At 43.7% G+C, this 15,782-nt stretch overlaps 1 protein-coding gene across 1 annotated transcript in view; it reads right to left on the bottom strand.

The window, feature by feature from the left end:
- The window catches only part of LOC150085007 (homeobox protein six1-like), a 30,758-nt gene extending 22,371 nt beyond the window's left edge, over window positions 1-8,387 (bottom strand). The window contains exon 1 of the mRNA XM_090376733.1: window positions 7,442-8,387. Coding sequence (XP_090232859.1) covers window positions 7,442-8,106 — 665 coding nt within the window. The 5' untranslated portion in view covers window positions 8,107-8,387. The remainder of the gene's footprint in view (window positions 1-7,441) is intronic.
- Between the last annotated feature and the right edge of the window lie 7,395 nt (window positions 8,388-15,782).

Below are 15,782 nucleotides of genomic sequence, written 5' to 3'. Positions count from 1 at the left end.
CTTGAGACTACGTTTATAAACGCCTGTAAATGTTTCTCGCGCCTTTTTCACCAGGGTTGGGATTGTAATCGTGGATGAATAAGAGGGTGACCAGGTCTAATGATCCAATGATGCCAATATTTACCATCATATCCACTTTAAAGTATCTTCTGAGAATGTATTTCAGAACAGTTAATCCCAACTTATCATAAGCTGCTTTTATACCAAGGAACAATGTCCTGCTGTGGAGTGAATGCTGAATTCGCAGAAAGGTGTTGATCAAGTTGATGATCATAGATTTGCCCTTGCCCACTGTGTCCATAGTGGACAAGGGTTGAGTTAATTCTACTGTGGATTAAACTATTTAGAAATTAAAACCAATTTTCATGGTGTTTTGCCCTTGCCCACTGTGTACAAATGTACATAGTGGACAAGGGTTGAGTTAATTCTACTGTGGATTAAACTATCTATTCATGGTGTTTGAAGTGAAGGCATGATGCTGAAGTCGAAATCACCTGACTACTAAATATGGCAATGACTGGATCCTTGTTATAAGAATACAAGTCCTCTTGTAATATATTATTTTGAGTATATTCTTTAAATTATTAGAATTTAAACTTGAAAATTTGTTTTGCATGGAAATGTTTTATTTTTTTAACAAAATATGACATTTTGTCGTTTTATTTATTTTGTTTTCAGCCAAAAGACAAAGAGTGGATTATATTTTCGACAAAAAAAGTGTCTTATAATTGAACTGCACCTTTCCTTCTCTCAAGATTCCTTTCCCATTAAATTCTCGACAGAAACAAAAAGCAAATTGCTGACAGAAAGAGCATTTTTCATTCTCTTTCTCCTGTACTGACAACTTTAAATGTCGTGGCTGTAGGTGGCGCATCTGTTCCTACATTTGTTCTAGCAAATTTACATCCTGTCGTTTGGCGAAGACAGTTTGTATGCGTCGTGCAGAAGACGTGTTTGAAGCTACAACGAAAGTGGGAAGGGACGAGTGCAGAAAGAGGGGGATCTTAGGGCCCGGGAAAGAAGTGGCTCTAATGACTTTAGTTAGAGAGATAATAATTCTTTTCGACCTCATAAATAAAACATCTTGGAGAGGGGATACCTCAAAGATTGGGATCTTTATTTGTGGACACGCTACTTCCGGGCATTTGGAAACATTATCAGTGAGTCTGAACACGGTTGGAAATTTGAACACATTTCAACACATCCGTTTTGATGAGGGCTGTTTATCGAAGATCAAAACTCAAGTGTGATCAACCATACGAAAAATGAAGATTCTTATGGAAGCAGATTACAAACTTTGTCCACTCTCTATCACAGGCACTTTCAGTTTCTGCTACATGCCTTTTCGAAAATCATTTCCATGGACACTGTTCTAAATTGGCATCTGCAATTCTACCACTCTCTTCCAAACCAATTAACATCCAGTCACTGCCCAGTTAACTTGCTCTAATAAAGGAGCTTTAATAATGCCCTTTCCTTCTAGACTGTAGGTAGCCGGTCTCAGGTGGAAGGGTACAATTTTCTCAAGAGAGTTCTTGGTGCAAATCATGAAAATTGACCACAAATCACGCACTTGAAGATAAGGGGTGGTCAGGTCAAAGACTTCTGAGGTAGTCTTTGACCACCCCTTGTCTTCATCCAATAGATATCCAACGCTCGGTGATCAAAGTTTTGACCAAAGAGGGTAGAAATTCTAAAGAAATCCGTGAAAGAACGAGTAGAGTGTTAGGGGGAGGAGCACCCAGATATGTTACTGTTATAAATGGTTGGCAGAGTTCAAAAGGATTGTTGTCAATTGATTGCCTTGCACCTAAATCCATAGTAACGGGGAGCATCGTGTCAATCTTTTGTAGTAGTTGGATTACCGGGTTTTGCTGCTCTATGACAATGCACGCGCACTGTTTCGCACGTTAAAGTTCATCAGTGTGGAGATGAAGAATTAAACCAGTGTGGGTATAGTCCTGTTCAGACCCCAAATTACTCTTATTTGGTTAGAAACCTCGAGTCTCGTCATCGTGGAACTTATTTTAAAGGTGACGAAGAACTTTAAGCAGCCGTGGTTTGATGTCCATCCTGATGAATTTTCCTCTGAAGGATTAAACTCTTTGTAGATCAAAAACAATAAGTGCATTGATCTCGTGTGTGTTCGTAGTTCGTCAGTACTGTCTGTGTGTGACAGAGAGAGATAGCGTAACATGGATAAAAGTAAGTAGAAAAGAGAAAAAGAGACAGACAGATAAACGGGAGAGAATGGTGGATGGAGAAAGAAAATGAGAGAGAGAGAGAGAGAGAGAGAGAGAGAGAGAGAGAGAGAGAGTGAGAGAGAGAGAGAGAAAGCGAGAGAAAACAGAGATATGGAGAAAGAGATTAAAAGAGAGAGAGACAGAGGTAGAGAGAAAAAAAGAGTCATAGAAGAAGAAAGAGAAAGCAAGACAAATAGTAGAGAAAGAGAAAGAGAAAAAAAGAAGATAGAGAGAATAAAGAGCGATAGAGATAAAAGGAGAGATAGAAAAATAGCAATCGAGATGAGAGAAAGAAAAAGAAAAATAGAAAGATAGAGAGATGAAAGGGAGAGTGAGAGATAGAAGAGAAGAGAGAGAGAAAGCGAAACTTGAATAGAAATCGTAGAGCAAGATAAAGAGTGACAGATAAAAAGTGAGAGAAAGAGATAGTGAGAAAAAGAGAAAAGAGAGGGAGAAAAAGAGCGACAGAAAAAAAAGACAGAGATAGAGAGAGGGAGATATAGAAGGTAATAGAGAGAGAGAGAGAGAAAGAGAGATGAGAAGAACACGTATAAAGAGAAAGCAAGACATGAATAAAGATCGTACAGTAAGAGAAAAATGAGTGAGATAGAAACGAAAAAAAAAACAGAAAGGGAAAGAGAGAAATAGAAGGAGAAAGCGAAACACTTGAATGAAGATCGTAGAGTAAGAGAGATAAAGATAAAGAGAGACATAGATGAGACGAGAGAAAAAGAGAAAACTAGAGAGAACGAGAGAGAGAGAGAGAGAAAGAGAGAGAGAGAGAGAGAGAGAGAGAGAAAGAGAGAGAGAGAGAGAGAGAGAGAGAGAGAGAGAGAGAGAAATAGAAGAAAGAGAAAGCAAGATACATGAATAAAGATCATAAAGCAAGAGAAAGAGAGATAGAGAAAAGAGGGACAGATGAGAGAGAAAAGAAGAGAGAAAAAGATATAGGGATAGGGAGATAGAGAGGAAAAAGAATAGATAGAGAGAGAGAGAGAGAAAGAGAGGGATGAAAAATAGAAGGAGAAAGAGTAAGCGAAAATGTGAATAAAGATCGTATAGAAAGAGAAAGAGAGATGGAGAAAAGGAGAGGCATGGAGAGAGGTACATCGAAAGTGATAGAGACAAAAACAGATAGAGATGAGAGAGACTGAAGACGAAAGAGAAAGTGAGATACAAGAATAAAGATCGTAGAGATAGAGAGAGAAAAAGAGAGAGAGAGAGGGGAACAGATGGAAAACGATAAGTGGGTGAAAGAGAGAGAGAAACAGAGACAGAGAGATCGGAGAGAGAAAGAGAAAGAGAAAGAGAGAGAGATGGGTTTCCAGAAATTTGGTTTGATGTCCGAAGGGAAAGTGCATTCAGAATAAGGAAATTCTAAGTTTACCCCTTTCCCTACAGACACACTTTGGCAGATCCGTTTGTGGATCCCAGAATAAACACCCTCACACCCACCCCACCCACGCACCCCCCACCCACCACTCTCTTTAGCCCATTAACAACGATACAGATGTCTCCGAAGCAGCTTTTATGGCGCAAATAATTACAGCACCCCCTTGGCCGTCTTACAAGTCGGGCTCCTACCGAACACGCTTTTACCGGAAACTTAAGTGATTGCTCACGCACACACACACACACACACACACACACACACACACACACACACACACACACACACACACACACACACACACACACACACGCACGCACACACACACATGGGGTGGTTGCTAAGAATACTTTTAATTGCCGCACTCGTCTGCAAGAAGGCATCGGTGGAAACAGAAGTTTCTGTGGGATTAAATAAAGAGAACGGAAATCTTCAAGGATGCTGCGGAGGGGCGTGGAGGGGAAGGGGTGGGGGGGCAGCAGATCGTATTCGTACGAAGTGTCTTTCATATACTTCGTTCGTATACCGTAAGGGTGAAATCGGAGAATGCTACCACAAGGATTGCTCTCCATTTCTCTCGCTGCGCTGTTCGAGTACGAGAGGGGGGAACAACCCCCCTAATGGGGTGGTGTAGTAGAGGGGGGGACTTTCTTCCCACACAGAAAAAGCAAAATCCGGATCTTAATTGGATTTTTAATGTTCCCTCTTCAGACAACGCTCCATCTCATTTAGCATTAATTAAGAAAGCTAATTAGGGCGCCATCTATGCGAGGTGAAAAAAGTGCCTTCGGGAAGAAGAAAAAATGAATAAAATAAGAAACGCCTTATTCTCCTTAACTTGGAAATTGCAGCAGTTTCCGGTTGTGTTTACAAGTGGTGGTAAACAGTTGGTGAGGGATTGTTTATGACAGCGAGCGGTTTGTTAACGAACGAAATAATTATAATTCTTGCGACGATGTTTACGCGTTACAAAAAGCTCCAAACATGGCGCACACGTGATCTCATTTGTCAGATTGCGAAGATTCCAATTCATTTGCGAGAACAACAATGCCCAATTAAAGCGCCATCTATCAGGATTATTGTGACAGCGGTATTAAAATTCGTGAACTTACTATCACGTATTTCAAATAATGAGGGAGGAATGAAAGGGAGGGGGAAGCTTCCCCTCCTACCACTGTGTCTGTGCGTGCATCTTTAGGTATCATCCTTTCCTTGCTCCTCTTTCTCTCTCAATCTTTCTCAGTATCTGTTCCTCTCCGTTCTTCGATGTCTTTCTCTTTCACATTCTTCTATCTTTCTCTTTCACATTCGTTCTATGTCTTTCTTTCTATTTCTGTCTCTCTTTTCTCTCTCACACGCTGTCTTTATCGTTCTTCTCTTTTTCTCTTTCTCCCTCTCTCTCGTTCTCTCTATTGTTTTTTAACCTGTCTCGATGTTTCGGTTTTCTCTTTCACCTTGAGCATTCTGTTTGTCTCTTTCTTTCTTTCTTTGCGTGTCATTCTTTCTCTGTCTGTATGCCTATTTGTGTCTTTATCCTTCTCTTATTTCATTTGTCTAGCTGTGTCTTTTCTACCCCCCTCTCTCTCTCTGTCTCTCACAATTTCTCAGTTTCTTTGTGTTTTTCTGTCTGTAGACGTCTCTCTGTCTTTCTGTCAGTCTGTCTCTCTGAAAACCTGTCTTTCTCTCCTTCCGGCTGTGATTCTTCTCTCTTTCTCTCTCTGTATCTTTCTCTCTTTCAGTATGTGTTTTTCTCTGTATATACTTCTGTATGTATCTTTCTCTCTTTCCGCCTGTTCTCCGAACTCTTTTAAGTTCTCTTTAACTCTCATCCTTTTCAACCTCTCTCAATTTTTGTCTTTCTCCTTCTCTCTTTCTCTTAATATTGATCTGATTTCTCTGTCTCTATACTCCCGTTATCTCTCTCTCTCTCTCTCTCTCTCTCTTCTGTTTATGTTTGTTTCTGTGTCTATCTATATATTATTTATTTATTTATTTCCATTATCCTTATATTTCTCTTCCTGTGTCTGTATTTTTCTTTCTTTCTCTCTATAGTTTTCTCTTCGAGTCTTCTATTCTCTGTTCTCTCTTTCTCTCTCTGCACTCTCTTTACCCCCCCTCTCTCTCTCTCTCTTTCTCTCTGCGTCTGTCTATAGTTTTATTTTTTCTCTCTATCTCCTTCGCTCTCTCTCTTTCTCGCCCTCTTTCTTTCTCTTTATCTTTATCTCTCTCCCTGTGTCTGTCTGTATTTTTCTTTCTTTCATTCTTTCTATCTTTCACTTTCTCTCCATCTTCAATTCTCTCTCACGCCCTCTCTTTTCACTCTCTTCATCTTTCTCCACGTGTCTATATTTTTTCTCCCTATCTTTCGCTCTTCCCAGATCTTCAATTCGCTCTTATCTCTCTCTCTCTCTCTTTTTGTGCGTCTTTCTATATATATATTTCTTTCTTTCACTTGACCAACTTCTCTGCACTCTCTCTTTCTCTCCCTCTTTCTTTCTTTCTCTATTCTTGTTATATTTCTCTTCTTTTTTCTCCCTGCGTCTGTGTGAATTTTTTCTCTCCCTCTTTCTTTCTTTTTCTCATCATTTCTCTCACTCTCTCTCTCTCTACATTTCCTTTTTCTTTCTTCCATTTTCTCTATCTTTCGCTTTCTCTACGTCTTCTATTCCCTCTCTCTCTTCATCTCTGTCCCTGTATATATAATTTTCTTTCTTTCTTTTTGTTCTCTCTATCTTTCGCTCTACCACCGTCTCTTCATTCTCTTTCTCTTCCTTTTCTCTCTCCATTCTCGTTGTATTTCTCTTCCTGTCTATGTATTTTTCTTTCTTTCTTTCTCTCTATGTTTTTCTCTTCGTAAGCCTTCTGTTCGCTCTTCTCTCTGCACTTTCTTTATCTCTCTTTCTCTATTCGTCTATCTCTTCCGCTCTCACTCTCGCTCTCTTTATATCTCCCCCCCTGTGTCTATATTTTTCTATTTTTCTCTCTGTCTTTCGCTCCTCCTAAGTCTTCCACTCGCTCATCTCTCTCTCCACGCGCTTTACTATCTCTTTCTGCGTCAGTCTATATATATATTTCTCTATCTTTCGATCTTTCTTTCTCTCCCACTCTCTTTCTCTCTTTACACTGAGTATTCATAATAGTCAGTTGCTTAGTTAAAAAATGTTTCCATCAATGTTGCAATTCATAATCAACGGATGCTCCAAAATTTCGATTCCTTATTACAAATAGACAGAGTGACAGAGAGAGAGAAAGTGAGAGAGAGAGAGAGAGAGAGAGAGAGAAATTAATTTTTGTCTCTCCTACATGCATCTGCACATTCCAGCCAGCATCTCTTTGCCTTCTCCACTGATCCGAGGTATCTTTTTGGTCCATACTCTTCCTGGATGTTGCACAGTTTAACTGTTTCAGCGCGGATAATTACCGCCGTACTAGTCGGGCTGCTAAGTCAGTTACGGGAGTGACGTGCCGATGACAGAGGGGAGCGGATGCCATTCACGGAGCCCAGAGAGATTGACGGGAGGTCGGCGGCAAGGGTCGGTGAGCCCCTTATCCGCTGATGTAGGTTAATGATACAGAGAAGACTTTCTAAGTGGGAGGGACGGTGAGGGCGATCAGATTGTCTTCCCGGGGACGCCAAAGAGTTGTACCGTAAGATTCCTTCATAGGGGGGGGGGAGGGTTGTGTCCCACAGCGATATTGAAAAACAAAACCGGGATGAAAAGCGTTCTGTAGGCCTAACAAGTGTAATTGAGCTAAGCCTAAAGTCTACAAACAAACAGCAAATTACAAAATGGACTTCTGCACTCACCTGTCCTTTGCTTCGGCTGCTCGGTCCCTCTGTCGTCTGTTTTTAAACCAGTTGCTGACCTGCGTGGTGGTGAGTCCGGTGGCTTCTGCCAGCTCCCTCTTTTCGCGAGGGGACGGGTACGGGTTGTGAGCGTACCACTCGCGCAAAATGTTCCTCGACTTCTCCTTGAAGCAGTAACTCGTCTCTTCGCCGTCCCAGATGGTGCGCGGAAGTGGGAACTTTCTTCGTATGCGGTACTTGCCGACTGCCCCTAGCGGCCGGCCACGGAGCCGTTCCGCTTCGATGTAGTGAGCTTTGAGCCACAGGGCCTGCAGCTTCGGGTGCGACGCCGGGGTGAAGTTGTGGCTTTCCAGGATTCGATACAGTTCCTTGAAGTTGCCCCGGTGGAAGGCGACCAGGGCCTTGGCCTTGAGGACGCTCTCATTCTTCTGGAGATGCTCGCACGCCGGGAGGGACCACAGGAATCGTCCCAGGCGCTCGATGTTGCCCGACTGTTGGAGGACTTCGCAGACACACGCGACCTGTTCTTGGGTAAAACCAAAGGAGGGCAACATCGGACTGGGAGATGTGGGACTGACGCTGGGACAACTGGCGGGCGGGACGATGCTGTTGACCGACGGTAGCTGCGAAGTGCCGGTGCTGTCATTCATATGCCCGATGATCATCAGGTCAGTCTTGTCGCCGTCTCGCGACAGGTGGGACAGGCTGCTCAGGCGGTCCGAGATGCACCAGTCTCGTTCCAGTGTGCAAACTGGACGCAGGAGGAAAGGAGAGGCCAGCTTGAGGAGTCCCGTTTTTACCGATCACACACAAACAAAAAACCGGAGGGGGGGATGGTCACGAGGACCGTACGTACTAGACGGCCACTTTGCTCGTCTTCTACTTCCCTACTGAACTCCCGCGTTGGTGAGCGTTCCGCTCTTGGCGGGCCGACCCTGCTGGCAACGTACAGGACAGTGAGTGCTCTGATTCATTTGATGTTATCTTTTTCTAGGCGCTACAAATGGCGAATGTGGCGAACCCGATTGGCTGCCGCTGTCAGGCGCGCCGCTAAAATCAACAACGCTGCTTGTGGCGAATAACGTTGCCATGGCGAAGCCGTCAGTCACGTGCGCTGGCTCCACCCACTTCGCCGAACACGCGCGACTGCCTGGCCCCAACTTTCACCTGAACGGGAAGCGAGCGGAAAGGTGGCCAACGAGGCAAATTGAATTACACTTGACGGCTAATTCAAAAGGGGGGATGGGTAGTAGTACACCTCCTCCCCCCTAAGGGTCTTGACAGAAGACACCCCGACGAAACGACAACCAAATCAACCTCAAAGACTGCGTCAACAAATCTCTGGATTTCTTGCCGGGAGGATGGAACTCCCCGAGTGTGCGCAAAGCGTTCGGCGTTTGTGTACCGCCTCGGAGAATCACAACGATGCCCTCCACCTCTTCCTCCTCCTCCTCTTCCTTCATCCGTCTTCCGTTTGGAACACGTGCATGTGGACTTCACACTGTGTCGCTGTAGCAGAGACCACAATCCATTCATGGAGTGCATAAAGTGAGGTAAATTAGCGACTACCATGGGGAGGATCATCACATCCCCTTAGGCCGAGTACCACCTCCAGGGGACTATCCCGTACAGAACATGACGTAACCACCCATGTAAGTATAAACCTAATTAATCAGGTGGGTTGGTAGATTCAATAAACGGGTGTTTTGAGTTGGACCTCTGTGTCCAAAATATTTGTACTTAGGTTAAGGTGTGGGTTAAGACCCAAGGGGCCAGACGTAGGGGCATTGCGCTACTAGCTGTATTTGCTTTTTACGATTTCGCATTTGATATGGTTTTGCCCCTGCACAGCCAGAAATCAAAGAGGGCATGATGGAAAATTAAAATGCATCCATCTCAATGGGATTCATATATGAATTCAAGACATTAACTGGACATATCCGTGTCTGTTTCCTCGATCATCTAAAATAACCCTTCCACTTTTAAATATGGCAACTTGGTTATGATAGAAAGAAAGAAAATATATAATTATCTCTTAAGATCACCATCTTCTGGTAAAAAGAAGTCCTAAGATCAAGGACATTTACAGATAAAACCAATTGAGTTCCGATTGCAAAAAAAGATTCTCACTCAATGGTCAATGAACAGGAACTGCTGGTAGATGAGGGCCTTAGGTCGAAGTTACTTTAAAGTATTACGTAAAATAATTGATTTCAGTAACCTTTTCCACCGGTATTGTTCACAGCTAATCAACTTCCGGTTCATCCAAAAATCACTTCCGCTTCTGTGACCTCTGACTAGAGAAAGCAGATGTTTTTGCTCAGCCAGGCCATGAAAGATGTTTTTAGTTCTTTGCGAGTAACCTCGACAGCAGATCATCGCATGTTTACATTAAGGATGAGGAACCCAAGCGTTCGGCTGTAAACTGTCAACGCCCCTCTTCTCTCATCCTACAAAACTGCCCTCTTTTTCTTGGCACTACAAACTCTCGGAGGTTTTACAGACTATGAAGATATAAGAAAAACAAAAATGCAGAAACTTGAGAGCTCTGAGGAGTTGAACATATCGTCCTACTAGCACACAATTCTCGAAGATGGAACGAGAGATAGAGGGACAGCTGAAAAACAGAATGATTGAAGAAAGTAGACACATTAATGGGCACGAAGAAAGTTAAAGACAAATAGAAAAAAAAAATTAGATAGGTGAGAAATATGGAAAGACAAAATGTATTGAGGCATGCCAAATAATAAATGCATAATAAACAGTCACAGAAAAAAGGGAAACTTTTCATTCCTCAGTTGTTTATCGAGAAGAACACAGTTCATCCATTTATTTTCAGAATAACATCATCGTACTTAGCAGTCGCGCGGGGTTGAAACAGTGGAATGAGGCGCCAGAGGTGGTCCCCACAACTGCGCCTTTAGTACTCTTGTGAGGAAAACAGCACTCTGTAAATGCCAGATTTGGGTCATGTTCTGCTTGTTGTTCTTCTGGCTGCTTAACCGCTGGGCCCTTGGTGGTACCTCACGTTGCCCGTACTAGGCAGCAGAGATTGCTTCTCTGACTGGTCGTCTGAGTTTCAAGACAGCGACCACGCGGGTTCTCTCCTGGGAACCCCCAGGGAATGGGATGAAAGTTACACAGCAATTATGCTGTGCAGATGGCTCTAAATGCGTTTGCTACTGTATCATCGCGTTGGAACACTGCTATGGCAAGCCAAACTGTCTTGCTTAGAATGCACGCAAAGGCAATTAAGGCGATGAAGCACCAACTTAGCGATTTCCGAGGCTTGTTGGAGTAGGACATTCTGGTTAGTACTTAACCACCTTGTCAGATATTAAAATTGATATGACTTCGCACTATTTTAATAATTGAAAATAATAAGGGTCCCAACACTGAACCATGAGGGACTCCACTAAAGACATTAATCCATGGAGAGCGGTGGCCATTAATAACTATTGTCCGACTCCACTTAATCATTCTCTATCTTAACTATGCTTAAACATTCTCCATTTCTGTCTTAACTATTCTTAATCACTCTCCACTTAAGCAGCTCTTCATCCGTTGTAGCAATTTGTCTCTAAGTGAATAGATTCCATCAACTCCCTGTGTCTTTTTCGCTTTTCCACTTCCAGTTTTACAATTTGTGCAAAACAAGTAGCTGCCAAACTTCTGCACACGAATGTACATACAAGACTGAAGGCTCCCTACCAATTCGCCAGCTCATGCACCTTTTTTCTCAGCTCTCTCATCAGTTCTTTTGTCATCCACTTTGGTTTATCTTAAAGAACAACAATTCTTTATTGAGAAGATGCTAAGTGGCTTCTAGGATGGCTTCCACCAATATTTCTCATTTATCGTCTGCTGCAAGTAGCCAGTTTCCTAAAGGGTCATCAGTCTCCATAAATTTTATATTTGTTAAATCGAAATGCTCGGATCAAAATAGCCACTGTTGGTGGGTTGGTAACGTACGCAGCATGTGAAAATGAGATTTCTTCTGCGTGTGCGAGTGCGGAGGGCAGTACGAGGTTGCGAAATCGTCAGACGCCGTGAAAGGAAGCACGGACCACACTCGGATCGTATTTCCTCTTTCCTATAACAATAACGACCTGTTATTCTATCTCCCCACAAGTTTTTCTAATCGGGCTGGACGAAATTTGCTGTTGAGATAAGTCTTTCGCTTAACCCATCGCCCCCGCGTTGCTGCCTCCTTCTTTGGGTTTCGAGGGAATGGGACCCACCGGGAGGGTGAGGGGGAGGGGGAAGGGAGGGAGGGAAAAAGGGGATGTACCTGTGGAATACTCTCAGCGATGGTTAAAAATGATTTAACTTTGGTGTTGATGTTGGATATCTTGTGGGGGAGAAAGAGGGAAGAGTTAAAGGGGAAGAGAGGAAGGCTCGTGGAAAATGAAAGTATAACAAATGAGAGAGAGAGAAAGGGAAAATATGAGGAGACAGAAGAGAGAAAGAAAATGAAAGAGATAGGGATAGGTAAAGACACAGAAAGCGTGAGATAGATGGATAGGTAGACAAAAAGAGAGAGATAGATAGGTAGAGGAAGAGAATAGTTATAGAAAAGGGGATAAAGGAAAATATAAAGAAACAGAAGGGAAAGAAAATGAAAGAGAAAGCATAGATGGGCAGAGAGAGTTCGATGAGGATATGGAGAGAGAGAGGGAGGGAGGAAGAGAGAGAGAGAGAGAGGGAGGGAGGGAGGGAGGGGGGTGAAACAGAGAAAAGAAAAAGTGGAGATGAGGGACAGGAATTAGATTCAGGAAGGGAGAGAAAGAGGGAGCGAAAAAGGAGAGAAAGAAGAGGAAGGAAAGAGAACGGTATAGAGGAGAAAGTAAAGCGGGGAAAACAGAATAGGAAGAAAGAGAAAGAGTGACGGAGAGAAGGAAAGAGAAGAGGAGAGAAAGTGAAAGAGAGAGGGAGAAACACGAGAGTGAGAGAGAAGATGAAAGAAAAGAGACACAGATGGGGAAACGTAGATAGATAGATGTGAAGAGGGATAAAGAGAAATAAGGCCGCCGTAGCCTAGTGGTTAGGCGCGCGGGTGCATAAGTACACGTGCCTTGAGTGACCGGGGTTCAAGCCCGTGACCACTGAATACGGTGCTGTTTCTTGTATTCTGTCTATCTTGTGAACTCCTCTGACAGTTTGGTCGTCCCGGAGTATAAACAGAAAATTTATTTATTTATTTATTTATAAAGTAACAGAAGGGGGAAAAATGAAAGAGAAAGGAGGACAGAGATATGGATAGGTGGAGCCAGATCGATGGGGAAAAGTGGAGAGAGAGAGAAAGAGAGAAAAAGAGAGAGAGAGAGAGAGAGAGAGATAGACATAGAAATTGATAGATATATAGAGAGAGGGATTCAGAAAGCGAGAAACAAATAGATAGGTGGAGGAACAGAAAACGAGAGATGGATAGAGACAGATTGATCTGGGGGGAAGAGAGAGAGAGAGAGAGAGGGTGGAAAAGGAGAGAAAGAAGAAGAGGAGGAAAAAGAGAATAACATAGAGGGAGAAAACAGGGTAGAAAGAGTGTATAACAGAGAGAGTGAGAAGAAGCGAGAAAAGAGCAAGATGAGAGAGAGAGGGGGGGAACACAGAAAGCGAGAGATTATAGGTAGAGACAGATATGTGGAGACGAGAGACGGGTGGAATAAAGAGAAAATATAAAGAGACAGAAGAGAAAGAAAGAGAGGCAGACAAACAGAGGAGAAAAGAAAGATAATAATAATAAACAGAAAACGAGATAGATTGATTTGAGAGAGAGAATGGAAAAAGAAGGAATGAAGAGGAAGAGAAAGAGTAACAAAAGGAAGGAAACAGAGGAGAGCAAGAGAGAGAGAGAGAGAGAGAGAGAGAGAGAGAGAAAAGGGGACGAGAGAGGAATTCAAATGATACTGTGACATCTTCAAATAACCCAGTGTGTCTTCAATCTCAACGTGTGACCTTCACTGTGTCAAAGCAAGTACTCTGAGTAATGAGCAGCACTCTTCAGCCATCTACTTGTTTACCCCACTTGGCACATCTCCTAAAACAACCCCCCCTCGTGTGCACCGCTGCCGAAGGAGTCTGACACTGCTTCCACCGAATTATGTCGCCCTACCACCTGGACGAGCAATCGATTTTAACGCTAATTACCGCGATATTAGTCTCCTCCTCCTCCTCCTCCTCGGTGCGGGCAGTTGCTCAAAAGTGGAGTCCTCTCAACTTATTACGTCGCCAGGTGGCGTCCTCACAACAATCGGCGCTCAGAATTGAGTGATTGGCGAATGCGCCGTAATGAATTAATGCGTTGACATCGAATTAAGAAGATCGTCCCATTTTTCGTGTTGTGTTTACTAATCTCGAAGTTGCAGAGTCGGGCTGCTGAAGACCAGATGACAGATGGTCCATAGGTCACATGGGAAGTGGTTGCTTGCGCCACCTTCGGCAACTTATCTTGTTTATCAACCAATTAAGAGAGAAAGTTATGGCCGCCGGAAGATTCGAGCTTTTCTTTCCCCTCTAACACTCCCTCCCCCCGTGTTCCCGGCATTGAACGATGCGATTGTAATGAGGGTGGCTATTTTTCTCGATGCCACAGAGACACACCCCTTGTTTGGTCATCCGATCCCCCTGGCAAAATCTTCAAAATCAAGGTCAACTCTGTAAGCTAAGATCGCGAAAGGTCACGCTTTCCAATGGACGCTGTAACATAGGAGGAAATCAAACTGAGAAGATGGTGGCATCCCCTCAAGTGGGTGCCAATTTCGTGGGAGTTCGGGCGTATTTAGGGGAGGGCAAGTACATTCAGCGCCCATTGTCGCCGAAAACGATGACCACTCGGAATTAACGTCTATTTCGGTGGTTGTCGTGGCAACCGCTACTCAATAACGGAGCACGTGCAATCCTCCTCCTCCTCCTCCGCGTCTCTTTCAGCCTTGGCAGCCATAAGTTTCTGATAAGATGCGCTGTCAACAGACTCGTCTGCCCAGCGCTCAGCTATCGGTGTAATGATTACTGTCGAAAACCGATAGGCTTAGGGAGGGAACGCTACACCGCTGCGAAACAGCGGATTAGCACCTGTAAAAACAACGGAACTGGTATCGGAGCAATGTGGCTAATGTCAAGTAGGAGCAGGCCCTTCAACTTGTAAATTCTCCTTGATGACTGACACGACCCTCGTTCTGCCACGAACTAGGGGGGTCGGAACGGAGGAAGCGACACCCTAGTGCCCTTTGTGCTCCCACTAAAAATACTTTGAAACTACTTCGCCTCGCAGGGGGTGCCGCTTTCTGTAGAAAGAGAGAGATCCGTGTGTGTGCGTGCGTGCGAGCTGTACGCATGTGCCAGTTTTTGGTCACAGCATTCTGAATGGAGCTTTAGTTCCCTTGGCCAAACGGGTGGTTCGTATCAACCGTGGGATCTACACCAACATCTGCTACTTAGAAACTGGTCTGACATGCACGGAACGGCCACTTATGCGCACAAACCGTTAGAGATGGTGTCCTCGGAGTTTCTAAGCGGACGAATAAATAACTTGGACATTCTGATCAGACCCTCGTTTACCACACATCCCTTCCAACTTTAAAACCCCGCTCACGGTGGTAGTTTCCAGTTGATTAATGGCGTTAATTAATTAATGGATTTGCTTCGGGGGTCCCCCTGTGGAATACCAAATAACCCTTGTGGGTGGGTGGCTAAGAAGCCGATAACCGCAGGAATACGCAAATAGGTTGCCCACTACGCCATTACTCGTCTATCGGAAGTCATTTGTTTACACGAGCGAGTTATCTTCTCGAGATAAGCGAAAACTCTCCCGGCTGATGTTTGCAGTGTGCGAAGGGCAACACTGGCCGAGTGGTGTTGCTGGATCCATCGTGTGTTTATAAGTTCGAACCCTCGAGTTGCTGATTGGTAGCGTGAGGAAACCGTTGAAATCATGGTGCAATGGCGAGTGATGATACCATGCAGCGATCAAAGTAAAACGCATTAAGAAGGAGATAAGTAAATAGCTCACATTCCGCGTTCTCGACAAGGATCGAAATATTTATTTCGTGAACAGAAGTTCGTGCCAATTAAAATTTTAATTTCCTGAAATTCGTGAGAATTAATTTTATGGTCTGAAATACGCGCCAGTTAAAATGTTTATTTGGTGAAATGTATGCGTGTTAATCTCGCGAGATTCACGCGAGTTAAGATGTTAATTTCGTGATCCAAAGTTCGAGTCCGTTTAAACATTAATTTCATCAATTTCGCCCTAGTTTAGATCTACATTTAATGAAATTCAAGCGTTAGGATGCCAATTTCATGAAAATTCGCGCGAGTTAGGATGTCAATTTCATGAAAT

Source organism: Mastigoproctus giganteus, chromosome 6 (genome assembly GCF_048544385.1).
Source record: "Mastigoproctus giganteus isolate SK-2022 chromosome 6, ASM4854438v1, whole genome shotgun sequence".
Lineage (NCBI taxonomy): Eukaryota > Metazoa > Arthropoda > Arachnida > Uropygi > Thelyphonidae > Mastigoproctus > Mastigoproctus giganteus.
Note: the sequence above shows the minus strand (reverse complement) of the source record. Positions and strands in the feature narration are given on the sequence as shown.